The 13,276-nt window shown below is 65.4% G+C and overlaps 2 protein-coding genes across 3 annotated transcripts; both read left to right on the forward strand.

The window, feature by feature from the left end:
- The first annotated feature begins 25 nt into the window (after positions 1-25).
- On the forward strand, positions 26-5,281 carry TWNK (twinkle mtDNA helicase). Of its 2 annotated transcripts, none has more exons than XM_056351834.1 (5): positions 26-1,411; positions 1,953-2,193; positions 2,858-2,965; positions 3,323-3,464; positions 4,142-5,281. In XM_056351834.1, the coding sequence occupies exons 1-5, from the start codon at positions 160-162 to the stop codon at positions 4,394-4,396; spliced, it is 1,998 nt and encodes a 665-aa protein (XP_056207809.1). In that variant the 5' UTR covers positions 26-159; the 3' UTR covers positions 4,397-5,281. The 2 variants fall into 2 exon arrangements, with proteins under 2 accessions (XP_056207809.1, XP_056207810.1); XM_056351835.1 differs by having other exon boundaries at positions 4,178-5,281.
- Positions 5,282-5,595: 314 nt separating this feature from the next.
- On the forward strand, positions 5,596-13,236 carry LZTS2 (leucine zipper tumor suppressor 2). The gene is made up of 8 exons (XM_056352040.1): positions 5,596-5,625; positions 5,982-6,031; positions 6,403-6,454; positions 8,192-8,260; positions 9,361-9,828; positions 10,170-10,685; positions 11,225-11,494; positions 11,578-13,236. Exons 1-8 carry the CDS (start codon positions 5,596-5,598, stop codon positions 12,256-12,258), a joined length of 2,136 nt encoding a protein of 711 aa, XP_056208015.1. The 3' UTR covers positions 12,259-13,236.
- The last annotated feature ends 40 nt before the right edge of the window (positions 13,237-13,276 follow it).

Consider the following 13,276-nt stretch of genomic DNA (forward strand, 5'->3'; position numbering starts at 1 on the left):
TGGAGCTCCACGTGAGGGGGGCAGTCTGAGCGGCGCCGGGCCGGGGGGCGGGGGGCCGAGGGGCCGGGGGGCCGGGGACCGCGGGGCAGCCGCCGATGCGGACAGGCAGCGGCGCGGGCGGGTGCCGCGGCGGCCCGGGCTGGGGCGGGCGCCGGCGGGATGGCGGCGGTGCCGCTGCGGCCCTGCAGAACCGCTGTCCGCCTCCTGCCGGTGCTCAGCGGGGGGACGAGGAGCAAGGGAGCCTCCCTGAGCCCCGGAGTGCCGGGCCGCCTCACCCAGCGGCGCTACAAGAAGGACGTGCTGCCCTCCCCCGAGGGGCCCGTGCCCTCCGTCTCCATCACTGAGATCCGGCAGTACCTGCGGGCCCAGGGCATCCCCTTCCACGATGGGTACAGCTGCCTGCACACCCCCAGCCTCTTCACCAGTGGCCAAGAGGCCCAGCCGCCGCCCTCCAGCTCTTCTTACACGCTTTTCATTGACAAGACCACGGGCAGCTTCCTCTGCACGGCCACTCTGGCTGAGGGCACCTGGCAGGACTTCCAGGCCAACGTGGAGCTGCGGCACCGCGGCATTCCCCCTGCCAGCTCGGAGGAGCCGGAGGAGGACACACAACAGGCTCGCAAAGATGCCCACAGCATCTGGGACCGGGCGGTGCCACTCTGGGAGCTGCTGGATGAGGAGGAGACCAACAAGACCAAGGCCATGTTCGGTATCTCCCTGGTGACAGACACCACCCTGAAACGCTTTGGGGTGCGTTATCTGAGGACTGCCAAGTCACTTGTCTTTCCCTGGTTCAGCCCCCGCGATGCGACGCTGAAGGGCTTGAAGCTCATGAAAATGGAGAAGAAGGGAGATGTGATATCTTACGTGGAAGAAACATTACCCCGCTTCGATTCCTATCGCAATCTCTTTGGGCTGCCCCTCATCGGCCGCCGAGACACAGAGCTGGTCTTAACTGGGTGGGAGCTGGACGCCCTGGCCCTGCACCAAGCTACGGGGGTAGCCAGCCTGGCCCTGCCACGGGGGGCCACCTGCCTGCCCCCTGCCCTTCTGCCCTACCTGGAGCAGTTCAAGCGCATCACGCTGTGGCTGGGGGAGGACCTGCGCTCCTGGGAGGCCGCCAAGCTTTTTGCCCGCAAACTGAGCCTGAAGCGCTGCTCCCTGGTGCGCCCTGGTGACCTGCAGCCCCGGCCTTTGGAGGCTCTAAACCAGGGCCTGAACCTCACTAGGATCCTGCGTGCCGCCCTGCCTGCCAGCCACAAATCCATCATTTCCTTCCGGAAGCTGCGCGAGGAGGTGTTTGGGGAGCTGGTCAACACCGAGCAGGTGGCTGGCATCAAGTGGGCACGCTTCCCCGAGCTCAACAAGCTTCTCAAAGGGCATCGCAGAGGGGAGCTCACCATCTTCACAGGTGATGGGCAAACAGCTAGTGGATGGGGGGAGCAGAAGGCTCTTCAGTGGCTTCATTCTCCTGGTGGTGACAGACCACGAGCCTTCCAGGTTGCTTTCTGCTCATGGCTTCAGCTGAGCCCGTCTTGGGGATGTGTGAGAGGCTGGGGCACGTTCCTAGGTGCCGTGGGGCTGGGCATGCCAGTGTGGCGATGGGTCCCTGCCTGGGGTGGCACAGGATGTCCTGAGATGTCCCTAGAGGTCCCTTACCCCTGCTTCCATCCACCATCTACTGTCTGAGCCCTCCCTGTGCCCCCGCTACTGGCTGCCAAACATTTCCTTACACCCCACAGGGACCTGCTGGCTCTTGAAGATGACAAATGTGTGCCCAGACATCTAGCCTAGCACAAGATGCTGCCTGTTTATGGTGGGAGCACTGTGGATGGGCTGGTCTTATCCCTCTCCCTGTCACTTCCACCTCCAAACAACTCCCCCCAAGCATGTTCAGGATGGGTCAGGTCATCTCCCCCAGCTAATTCATCCTGTTGTTGTCCCTGTGCCAGGCCCAACAGGCAGTGGGAAGACGACCTTTATCAGTGAGTACGCACTGGACTTGTGCATGCAGGGGGTGTGCACACTGTGGGGCAGCTTCGAGATTAACAACGTTCGCCTGGCCAAGATCATGCTGACGCAATTTGCCGCCCAGCGCCTGGAGGACCAGCTGGAGCTGTATGACGAGTGGGCTGATCGCTTTGAGGACCTCCCGCTCTACTTCATGACCTTCCATGGCCAGCAGAACATCAAGTATGATCCCACATCTTCATCCCCAGTGGTGTTTACCCGTCATGGCGTGTGCTGCAGGACCGTGGGGAGCCAGGGCTCGTCTCCTGCAGTGGGTCACAGACTTGGGGCTGGTAGGGGGCACGTTGGGGCTGTTCAAGTCCCGGTGTTGGCCTGTGGGAACTGCATGGCTCACCTGGCTGCATTCCTGCTGATGCGGGGACTGTCACAGCCTCCCTGTGTAGTGGGGGTGAAGGGAGGAGACAGGTCCCTGCGCTAGGCGGCTGCTCTACAACCACCCTCTGCCCCTGGCAGGATGTGCCCTGCCCCGGGTCACCTGGCAGCGCTGCTGTTTGCTGAGGAGCGAGGACAGGCACCTCCACCTCCTCTGATTCACCAGGTGCTGTGGTGTGTGCACGCATCCTCATGTGTTCTGAGGGTCCCTGTGGGCTTGGGGGATCATGGAATAGTGGGCAGGGGCCATGTGGGCAGCAGCTGGCCTTACCTGTGGGGATGGGGCTGTGTCTGTCCTGTGACAGGAGATGTGGGGGTGGGACATGCCCAGGGCCCAGTGGGAGCCAGCCTGGTACCTCCTAGCTCTGCCTCTCCCTGTCCCCATGCCTGGCTCAGCATCCCCATCCCTGCCTTTGCTGATCCCTGGGGCTGATCCCGGTCTCCCCCTGCCCAGGACAGTGATTGACACCATGCAGCATGCCGTCTACATGTACGACATCACCCACGTGGTTGTTGACAACCTTCAGTTCATGATGGGACACGAGCACCTCTCTGTGGACAGGTAGCCTTTCTCCAAACCACCTCCTTCCTGTGCCAACCTGTCACTGGAGCTGGCCCTGTTGGGTGTCACACAAGGGCTGGGGACCCACGCAGCAGGTCCCCTTTAGTCCTCTACGGCAGCCCTGTTTTGTTGAAGGGCAACTACCGCCCTGGGGAGGGAGAAGTGGGGAAGGGTAAGCTGGTTACCTGTGACCGCTGTTGTGCCCTATCTTTTTGGCTGTGTGGGTCTGGCTGCTTCACAAAGAGTGAGCCCAGACCCCTGGATGCTTCCTGCTGTGGGGCAGAACCTGGCAGCATCTTGCTGCTCCCCTGCACCGAGCAGTGGCAGCCCCTGACCCCATTCTTGCTGCTGTGGCAGGCTCGCTGCCCAGGACTACATCGTTGGTGCCTTCCGCAAGTTCGCCACGGAGAACACTTGCCACATCACACTGGTCATCCATCCCCGCAAGGAGGATGACGAGAAGGAGCTGCAGACAGCCTCCATCTTTGGTTCTGCCAAGGTGAGCTGGGCTGGGGTGGCCCTCCTGTCCCTCAGGCACAGCATGTTCCCAGGAAGAAGCTGGGATACATTGGGAAGCCGTCCACAGCTGCCCCCAGCACCCCGAGTCATCACTCAGGGCCTGAAGGATGCTGTGAGAGGCAGGACATCCCCAGGCCTCCTGTCACCTGCTGAAGATGCGGAGTCCCAATTTGGCCAGGCCTTTGTAGGGAGATGCAGACAGGGAGGAAACCCTTTGCCAGCTAAAGCTTTGCTGGCCCTTTAGGTGCAGTTAATTAATACTCATCAGCTGTGAGTGGGATGTAGTATGAAATAATTAAAGAAGGAGCTAGGGAGGGTGCAGGGTTGGGCTCTTTGAGTGCTCCAGTCTGCTGTGATGCTGAACAATCCTGCAGTGGTGGACAGGAGGAACTCTTGAGTGCATGGCCCTCCCGTGCTCGCTTGTTTCCCTAGGGCATGCTGTGGCTTCAGCTCATGTCTGTCTGCCCAGTGCGTCTCTGGGAAGTCCTGGGGGAACACAAGCGGTAGATGTTTGGGAGGTGCTGAAGCTGCTGGGGTCTGGGATGCCCTGTTACAGTGCTCGAAGGAGCTGGGCAGGCAGCCTGTGAGCACCTCTGAGCCCTGTGACTGGCTGCATCCCCAGCACCCTCCTGGAGATGTTTTCCTCCCCCCCCCCAGGCCAGCCAGGAGGCTGACAACGTGCTCATCCTGCAGGACCGTAAGCTGGTGACAGGGCCAGGGAAGCGCTACCTGCAGGTATCCAAGAACCGCTTTGATGGAGACGTGGGCGTCTTCCCCCTGGAGTTCAGCAAGGCCTCGCTCACCTTCTCATCTAGCAAAAGTAAGGTCAAGGTGAAGAAGATGAAGGAGGAGAAGGCGGTCTTAGCCAAGAAAGCACCGGAGGGAGGCTCGGGAAGCTCCAAGAAGCGATGAGCCTGGCAGGTCGCTTCCTTGGTCTATCAGGAGGGATGGGGACTGGTGCTGGGGGCATGGACCTGGGGCGTGTCGGTCCCTCCTGCCCCAGGAGCAGCAGCCGCATGCTGCTGTGGCCCTTTCTCCTCCTGTGTGAACAAGCCTCATGGCCACCAGCATGGTGTCTCTGAGATGTGGGGCCATCATGAGAGAAATGGGCTCATCCCAGAGAAGAGTGGCCAGGGGAAGGTGCTTTGGCAAACACTGGCCGCTCTGTACTGGTGCTACGTGCGGGGGAACTGAGTCAGCAAGGGTTGAGTGAGGGTCATCTCTGGACCTGGGGCAGGTTGTTAAATTGTGGCTAAAATGGAGCAAAAGTCCTGGGCTGTCACTGGTGGGGGGAGCTGTGCAGAGGGAAACATAGTGGGAACCCTCCAGTCACAGGTGGGGCCCTCTGGGCTTGATCCTGGCTGGTATGGAGCCAGCGAGGGGAAGGAGGTGGAGGGAAGCGTGGGAGATCGTGGATGGCTCTTGCCCCAGAGCTGTGCACTCCTGGTGGGACGTGGTGGGAGCTGAACCCCCACAGCACCACTGCTCGTGGCAGGGAAGGCAGCACTGTCCTGCACCGGCAGCTGCTCTGGCCGCTCGGCTAACGTCGGCTCAGGGTCTCACCCGGCCCCTCGGGGGGCCGTCACCAGCAGTAAAACCTCGGGGGATGCAGCCCTGCCTTGTTCTGCGGGACTGGGGGGGTGGCCACCCCCGTGCCTTCTGGGTTGGGGGCAGCGAATACTGTGACCTGGCCAGTCCTTGCTGTGGTAGGACAAGTCCACAGCTGGATGTTGGTCTAATCCCTTTGGGGTTGTTTTTTTCTTTCCTAGTTTTATTAAAACATAAATGCGAGTGCCATTTCTGTGCTGCTGACCCTGTGACTGGGAGTCCCTGAGGCTGGGGGGTGGGAGGGGGACTCCAGAGGACTTGGGGGATGCAGTGCCAGGGGTTGTCCCCTCTGTGCAGGGCATCCTGCCCGGCCCTGGCACGCGGGTTATTGCCAGCCTCCGCACCAGGCATAGTTTTAACCTGAGCCATAATGAGGGGCCGGGGCAGGCAGGCAGCACACACCCAGCCCCGGGTTTCCGGGGTGCACTGGCTCTCCCGGAGAGCACCCTTGGGTGCTGCTGGTGCGGGTGTAAGCGCCCCCCTGCCCCGGCAGGCCAGGGGTGATGGCAGAGGAGTGTCCCAGGGAAATGGAGGTAAGGTAAGCGGGTAGCCAGGCTCCCAGTGGAGCTGGGTCAGGATCTGCATGGGGGGGTGGGGGTGGGGAGGGGCTGCGGGTGTCCCCCCTCAGCCCGAGAGCCCCCTCTGGCCCCCATTTTCCCCCAGTGTAGCCCGGGGCAGGTGCTGTCATGGGGCTATGGAGTGGAAGTGGGGCAGTGGGAAAGCCCAGGATCCCCAACTCCCACCCATCCCTTCTTGGGGCTGGGAGGGGGTGATGGAGCTGAAGCTGAGGGGGAGCCTGGGTGACCCCAGACCCTGGGCAGCATGGAGGTGCCCACAGCTCCCCAGGCTGTGAGTGGGTTGATGTTGGTTTTTCTCCCTTGTCCCCCAGTTTGGGACTTTTGCGGAGCTAGGGGGTGGCAATAGCTGCAACATCTCATGGTAGGGGGGTGGGTGGGTAGGGTGATGTCCAGTGGGGCTGACACACGCACCCCATCCCCCTTGGCGGGGTGCTGGGCTTCCCAAATAATTTCGGGGGGCATATCCTCGGAGGCGACCTTCACCCCGCGGGTCTGGGGCTGTACTGGGGGACGCAGAGCCCTGAGGTGGGGTGTCTCGGCTGATGCAAAGAAGGGGACAAGCTCTGCGCCCCCCCCGCAAGCCCGGAATCCCCCGGTATCAACGCGTCTGGCACTGTCCTGGGCGAGGGTGACCCACGCGGGGGCTGCCCCACGCACCCCGCAGCCCCCCCCGTACCCCCATCTCCTTCCCGCTGGGGGCGTGGCCTCTGGGAGGGGGCGTGGCCTCGGGAGGGGCGGGGCGGCGGGGCGCGGCGCGGCGCGGGAGGGCGGCAGCGGGGCCGCGGTGAGTGCGGGGGCCGGGGCCGGGGGGTCCCGCGGGGCCGGGGGCCGCTGCGGCGGCCCTGGGGGCGAGCTGTGGGGCGGCCGAGCCGCGGGGGTCCCGGCGGCCGCTTCGGGGCGGGGGGGGGATGAGGGAGCTGCCGGCGCTGGGGGAGTCGGGCCCCCGGGGCCGCTCTGCGGGCGGCCGGGGCGCTCTGGGGGTGCTGGGGGGCGGCTGCGGCCCTGGGGGTCCGTGGGGCGCTTCGGGGGTGTTTCAGGGGCACTTCGGGGGTGTCCTGGGCGCGCAGAGGCCCAGGGGTCTGCAAGGCAGTTTAAGGAGTCGCGGGGCAGTTTGGGGGTGCTTTAGGGGCGCTCCGGGGGGGCTGTGGGGCAGCGCAGGCCCAGGGGCGCCGTGGGGCACTTTGGGGGCGTTTCAGAGCACTTTGGGGGTGGTTTAGGGCCACTTTGGGGGAGCTGTGGGGCAGCAGAGGCCCAGGAGCTCTGTGGGACACTTTGGGGGTGCCTTAGGGGCACTTTGGGGGAGCTGTGGGGCAGCAGAAATGCAGGGGCCCAATGGGGCACTTTGGGGGTGTCATGGGGCACTTTGGGGGAGCTGTGGGGCAGTACAGGCCGCGGGGCTCCGTGGGGCACTTTGAGGGTGTCATGGGAAACTTTCAGTGTGGTTTAGGGCACTTTGGGGGAGCTGTGGGGCAGCAGGGGCCCAGGGGTGCCATGTGGTCGGGCAGGTGGAAGCACTGTGGGACAGGCTGGGTGCTGTGGGGCTCAGTGGGGCAGTGTGGGGTGGGTGGCAGGGCAAGGGAGGCAACACCACCCAGGGAGCCTCGGGGGGTGGGGTGGGCTGGCAAGAGCATGGCTTGGCATGGGGGGGTGCCCACCCCACAAGCGCCGGGTGCGTGGGGAGGGGTGAAGGGCTGATCCCCCCTGCCCTGGGGGGCCCTGAGGTGCCGTCGAGGCACAGGAACCCGTGGGGGCCTGGAACACCCACAGCTCGGGGTTGGGATCCAGCCGAGCAGGGGCCGAGGCTTCCCTTGTTTCGGGGTCGGAACGGTGGGATCCGGCTTCGCTGTGCTCCGGCCGGAGCGGCCAGTGGTGACGCCACTCCAGTTGCTGACTGGTTTTACTGGGTGGCTGGAGGGAGGTTTCCCAGGGTGCTGGTGGCCGGCTGGGCTGGCCACCTCACTCCCCAGCCACTTGCCCGGGGGGCAGTGGGACCCTCTCGGTGGGCCGTGGGGGCTTGCGGGAGAGAGAAGATGGAGTTCCTTCCCAGCGCCTCCCAGCGTGAGCGCGGGGCCCCAGCGGTGGCAGTGTCCCCTCCGTGGCTGTGCGGGGACCCGGCTGTTCCCAGGGGTGTCCCCCTGACCCACACGTCCTAGGGGAGTTTCACTGCGGTGGGGTGCTGTGCTTTGGCTGGCTGTGGCTGGGGGACCCCAAAATGTCCCTTTGGGAGTTCTGTGTCCCTGTCTGGTCCCTGATCCCTGCTCCTGCCCCTCCAGCAGCAGCAGGTCCCTGTGAGGGGCCACTGTCCCCACCACCACTCCTGAGGTGGCCGCAGCCCTCCAAGGGCACTGAGAGCGGTGTACCTGCTGCTGGCCCCCCCTGCCACCCTCTGTGCCACGCTGGCACCACCTGCCCCAGATCTGCATGTTGAGGCACTTGGGCGGGGGGGGGGCTGTGGGGTACACAGGGACCCCTGATGCCGTTTGACACCCTGACCCCCTCCTCTTTCCCCTTCCTGCCTCAGGGGCCGGCGGAGCTGTGTTTGCAGTGCGGGGGCCAGAGTGGACCGGACGGATGGGCAGCAGCTGGCGAGGTGAGCAGAGCTGGGCAGGGGGTGTCACCCAGTTTCCCACCTGGGGGTGTCAGGGGCACAGTGTGAGGTCACGGTACACGGAGACGGCACGTGTTGGTGGGGGTGACGGTGGCAGGAGGGCTGGCTCGCCAGCATCTCTCCCTTGCTTGCCCCACCCTGGGCCCTGGCAGGCAGATTGATTTCAGGTGACAGCTCTGCAGGTGAGACCGTGCGGGCAGTGGCCCCCCTGACCCGTGCCCCATGCCAGCCGCAGCCATGTGCAAGATACGATGAGGCAGCAGGGGACAGATCCGTCCCGTCAGCTGGCTCCCGTCACGCAGGCGTATGGCGTGGGTTGGGGCAGGGGGGGTGCAGCGGGGCACTGGCGGAGTGCCCTGGCTCAAGGGGGGTGTGCGGAGTGGGAACAAGGGGCACCTGTGTAGGGGCTGGGAAAGGGCCTGGTGCCCCCATTCTGGACCACTTGTCTACCTAGCATCTGCCCCCTCAGTCACACTCCCTGGGGGACCCTGCACCCTGTTGTGGATGGCTGGGGGTGGGGGGCACCCTCTGTGCGGTCACTTCAGAGAGGTGGTGGCTGTGGGGCAGGGGAGATGGTTGTTCCCAGTGTGTGGGGCTGCCCCCAGCTCTCCGTGGGGGTTGTACTGGTGGGTGCCACGGGACAGGCAGCGCTGTGGGGCAGGCAGACGGGCAGGCTGCCCGGGAGTCGGCTCTCTGCAGGCCTCTCAGGATTCGCCTCCAGCCCTGGCATGCTTCCCGTGGCAGGGTCACACCGGGGCACAGCAGGGGGCAGGACCGCATCCTCGCTGCCCCACGGTGCCACCAGCACCCCACAGCCCCCGGCAGCCCCAGGCTGCTACGCCAGGATGCTGAGTCCAGCTTGGAGGGGTGCTGGTGCTGCCCCCCCAGCTAATCCCGGTTTTATTACGGTTTGTTTGGCATTTCCTTCTGCCTGCTTCCCTTGGGCTGGCCTGTGCCCACAAGATCAGGGACAGCGGCCAGGGGTCCAGGGGTGCCCCCATGCCCACCTGGGGATGCTGGCAGCTGGTGGGGCATGGCCAGCGGCACCCACAGCTCTGATGCCTTGTCTCCCTTGCCCACAGGCTGCCTGCGTGCCCCTGCTTGCCGGGGGCCCCCCTGCCATGGCCATCGTGCAGACGCTGCCTGTGCCTCTCGAGGCTGCTGCTGAGGGGGCTGCGCAGCTCCACACCACTGCCCACTCGCCCACCACCACCATGGGCAGCGTCGGCAGCCTCCTGCCCAGCCGGCCCCGCCACGACCATGCCAGCCAGCCCTGTGACGAGGAGCCACCCAGCACCTCCTTCCGCAAGCAGGAGGGGCTGCTCCGGGTCACCCCCCGGGACCCCCTGTCACCTGAGGAGCCCCGCGTGGCCATGCCTGGGGTCGCCCATGCCTACGCCAATGGGGGCTTCTGCAGTGACTGGCTAGATGCCCCCTCTCCCACCAGCCCTTGCAGTGACTCGGATGAGCCCCGCGATGACCAGGCCCTGAGTGATCACCTCCGGGGGCCACCCCCCAAGCTCGTCCCTGTCTCTGGCAAGCTGGAGGAGGTGAGGTGGGGGCAGAAGCAGGGCGGGCGCGTGCTGGGGTCTTGACTTTTCTCCCTATGCCACACTGGGGCTGTCAGTGCGAGTGTGTGAACTGGGGCCACGTGACTACATTTTTGCTGTCCCTGGGGAGGTGGCAGTCCCTGTGCCCTTGATGTCTCCCCCTTCGTGCCAGGGGTGTGTTTGGGAGCCCACCCATGGATGGGGGATGGAGGAGACAGCAACTGGCCCTTGTCTCCTTTGGGGTGCAAAGGCATTGGGGCTGGGGGCGCGCCCCCCAGGCAGCCTGTAGGAGGGGTGGTGGGTCCCCCCCAGCCCCCTGCTCTCCCCTCTTCCCCTGGCAGAACGTGGAGAAGACCCTGATCCGCCCCATGGCCTTCAAGCCGGTAGTACCCAAGCTCCGGAGTGCCCAGTCAGGCACGCGTCCCGGGCTCTCGGAGAGCCAGGTGAGCCTCACCCACTTGCTGGCTGCCGAGAAGCCCAGCTCTCTGAGCTGCCATGCCAGCACCCTCTCGGACTCGGGGCGCAACTCGCTCTCCAGCCTGCCCACCTACAGCACAGGCTGCAGCCAGCACCCCGAGGTGGGCGCCCTGCCGGCCACCCCCCACGGTCCCCCTGACCCCCCGGGGGGCTGCCGCCCCTCCAACTCGGACAGCGGGCGCTCGTCCTCCAGCAAGAGCACGGGCTCGCTGAGTGGCCAGGGCCGGCCCTCCTCAGAGAGCGGCTCCTGCGGCCGCTCCCCCCTGCCCGGCGAGGAGGCCATGCTGGTGCGGGAGCTGGAGGACAAGCTGCGGGAGAGGGAAGCCGAGTTGCAGCTCCTGCGTGACAGCCTGGATGAGAATGAGGTGGCCATCTGCCAGGTATGCCCCTGGCGTCAGCCCGTCCTGTCCCTGTCCCTCTGTCCCCAGGGCGCCCCTTGCAGACAACCCCCCCTGGTTGGGGGGTGAGGGACCCCCTTTGGGGACCTACTACAGACCCTTGTGTGGGGATGCTTTTTTCTGTGGGTCTGGGAACGGGGGTTTTCCCACTGGTGGGCAGTCACATGGAGTCCCTGGGGGAGCCTTGTATGGTCTGGGGGGGGGTAGTTGTACAGACTGGGGTGTCTCATCTTGGGGTGCCCTTTTATGAGTGTGCCTGGGACCTGCAGCTTCTCCCTGCTGGTGGTAGAGCTGGGGGAGCCCTGTGGGCTTTGGGGGTGCTGAAACGGGGGGCCCAGCATGCAGAGGGAGGGGGGGGGCACCACCACATTGCACCCTTTCTGGACCCCTCCTCCATTTATGGGGGATGAGTTGGCCCCCTTCCTGTGGGCAGAGGGTGCCTGTCCTGGAGAGGGCAGCAGAAGTGGGGGGGTGCTGTGCCATCCCCCCAGCGTGTGTCTGTCCGTGCCCCCCCTGCCCAGGTGTATGAGGAGAAGCAGCGGCGCTGCGAGCAGGAGCTGGAGGGGCTGCGGCAGCGCTGTGCAGCCCAGGCACGGCAGGCAGCCCAGGCAGCGCAGCGGGGGCAGCAGGTCCTGCAGCTCCAGGTGCTGCAGCTGCAGCAGGAGAAGAAGCAGCTGCAGGAGGACTTTGCCCAGCTGCTGCAGGAGCGGGAGCTGCTGGAGCGTCGCTGCGCCTCTTTCCAGCGTGAGCGCACTGAGCTGGCACCCCGGCTGGAGGAGACCAAGTGGGAGGTGAGTCGCCTGACAGTGTTGGGGGGTGCAGACTCTGGCAGGGGCAGGTCCTGGCCGGCGCCTGAGCCCCATCATCCCTGCAGGTGTGCCAGAAGTCAGGGGAGATCTCACTGCTGAAGCAGCAGCTGAAGGAGGCGCAGGCAGAGTTGGCGCAGCGGGGGGCCGAGCTGCTGGGGCTGCGGGCTCAGCTGCGGGAGGCGCGGGCGCAGCTGCAGGTGGGTGAGCGGCGGGCGCAGGGGCTGCAGGAGGCCGCCCGCCTGAAAGCGCTGGAGCTGGAGGTCTGCGCCAACGAACTGCAGCGGCGCAAGAGCGAGGCCGACCTCTTCCGTGCCAAAGCTGGCCGGCTTGAGCAGGAGGTGGCGGGGCTGCGTGAAGCTGCCCGCGGGCGATGCCCCCCACCCAGCGAGGGGTACCCCCCACCCAGTGAGGGATGTCCCCAGCCTGGCGAGGAGCCCCGGGGTACTGTGGGGCTGCGGCGGCAGCTAGAACGGCTGCGTGCAGAGGTGGCCCTGGAGCGGCAGCGTGGGCAGGAGCAGCAGGATGCCTTTGAGCAGGAACGTGGCACGTGGCTGGGTGAGAAGGAGCGGGTCATCCGCTACCAGAAGCAGCTGCAATACAGCTACATCCAGATGTACCGCCGCAACCGACGGCTCGAGCAGCGGCTCCAGCATCTCCGGCTCCAGGGCGAGGACCCCCTGCCCGAGCCCTGCGACCCCCCTGGCCCTGACCCACCCTTCGAGGAGATCACAGCCACCGAGATCTGAGATGCTGCCTGCCCTCGCCCTGTGCTTAGAGGTGGGGGGGCCTCCAGCCCCTGGGATTTTGGGACCTGTAGGGCTGCAGGGGATCCCTGCTCTCCCCCCAGCTCTGGAAGGACTGCTGGCACCGGGAGGGGGCAGAGGGGACTGCAGGTGCTGCCCCCTTCCCAGCCTGGAGGTGCTGGGGTGAGGGTGTGTTGGCACCCACCACAGCTGGGGGTGCCCATGAGATGTGAGGCCAGGTGGGGGCCGACTCCTGGCCTCAGGGCTGCCCAGAGCTGGTTCCTGCTGATCCTCTTAGCGCCCAGGAGATTAGCGGCACTGGCTTCAGCCGGGGTCACCTTGGGCAGCGGGAGGGCTGGCTCGTCCCTTCCCTCTCGTTCCTGCTGGCACTGTCACCCAGCCACTTCTAGAGGGACAGAACCTGTGCACTGTCCCTGCCCATGCCAGACTCCCCCTCTGCCCCCCATGTGTTTGTCAGGGGATTTGTTTCTGTGCCATTTTAAAGAACTCTATTTTTATAGGACCTACCAAAACATAACACCTTCTCCCAGCTCACACCTTGCCTGTCTGTGCCCCCCCCACCCCTGTCATGGGGCAGCTTGCCCCCAGTGCCTTTCCCATGCCCTCGGCCCCAGCATCCCTCTGTTCCCAGCCCCCCCCCTCAAAAAAACCAAAACCCACCTGGTCCATGCCCCTGTGATGCCCAGCCTGCTAGGGGAGAGGGGCACGCTGCCAGGGGTGCCAGCTGGGGGCACCCTGGGGACATCCCCAGGGTGGGCAGAGGTGGGGGGCCAGCTGGGCCCCTAGGGGTGTCAAACCAAAGGAAAAGCCTGGCCGTGCCCAGCTCTGGCTTGGTCGTCCCCGGCTCTGGGGGGGATTTTTGTACTTTATTTCGGTTGTGTCCCGTTCCCAGAGCCCGGCTCGCCTGTGTACCATGCGGAAATGCCGATTAAAAACAGGCCCCTGGCTGCGGTTTTTTTTTCTCAGGGCTGCATCTATGTGTCCGGAGCAGGGTCAGGGG

The sequence above is a fragment of the Falco biarmicus genome, chromosome 9 (assembly GCF_023638135.1).
Source record: "Falco biarmicus isolate bFalBia1 chromosome 9, bFalBia1.pri, whole genome shotgun sequence".
In the NCBI taxonomy this organism is placed as follows: domain Eukaryota; kingdom Metazoa; phylum Chordata; class Aves; order Falconiformes; family Falconidae; genus Falco; species Falco biarmicus.

Excerpts from the sequence above, each read along its gene's own strand:
- TWNK (XM_056351834.1), top strand. The coding sequence starts at position 160 with ATGGCGGCGGTGCCGCTGCGGCCCTGCAGAACCGCTGTCCGCCTCCTG. Across the intron at positions 1,412-1,952 it reads GGAGCTCACCATCTTCACAG|GCCCAACAGGCAGTGGGAAG; the intron begins GTGATGGGCAAA and ends TCCCTGTGCCAG. Across the intron at positions 2,194-2,857 it reads CATGGCCAGCAGAACATCAA|GACAGTGATTGACACCATGC; the intron begins GTATGATCCCAC and ends CCCCCTGCCCAG.
- LZTS2 (XM_056352040.1), top strand. The coding sequence starts at position 5,596 with ATGGCAGAGGAGTGTCCCAGGGAAATGGAG. Across the intron at positions 5,626-5,981 it reads AGTGTCCCAGGGAAATGGAG|TTTGGGACTTTTGCGGAGCT; the intron begins GTAAGGTAAGCG and ends CTTGTCCCCCAG. Across the intron at positions 8,261-9,360 it reads GATGGGCAGCAGCTGGCGAG|GCTGCCTGCGTGCCCCTGCT; the intron begins GTGAGCAGAGCT and ends CCTTGCCCACAG.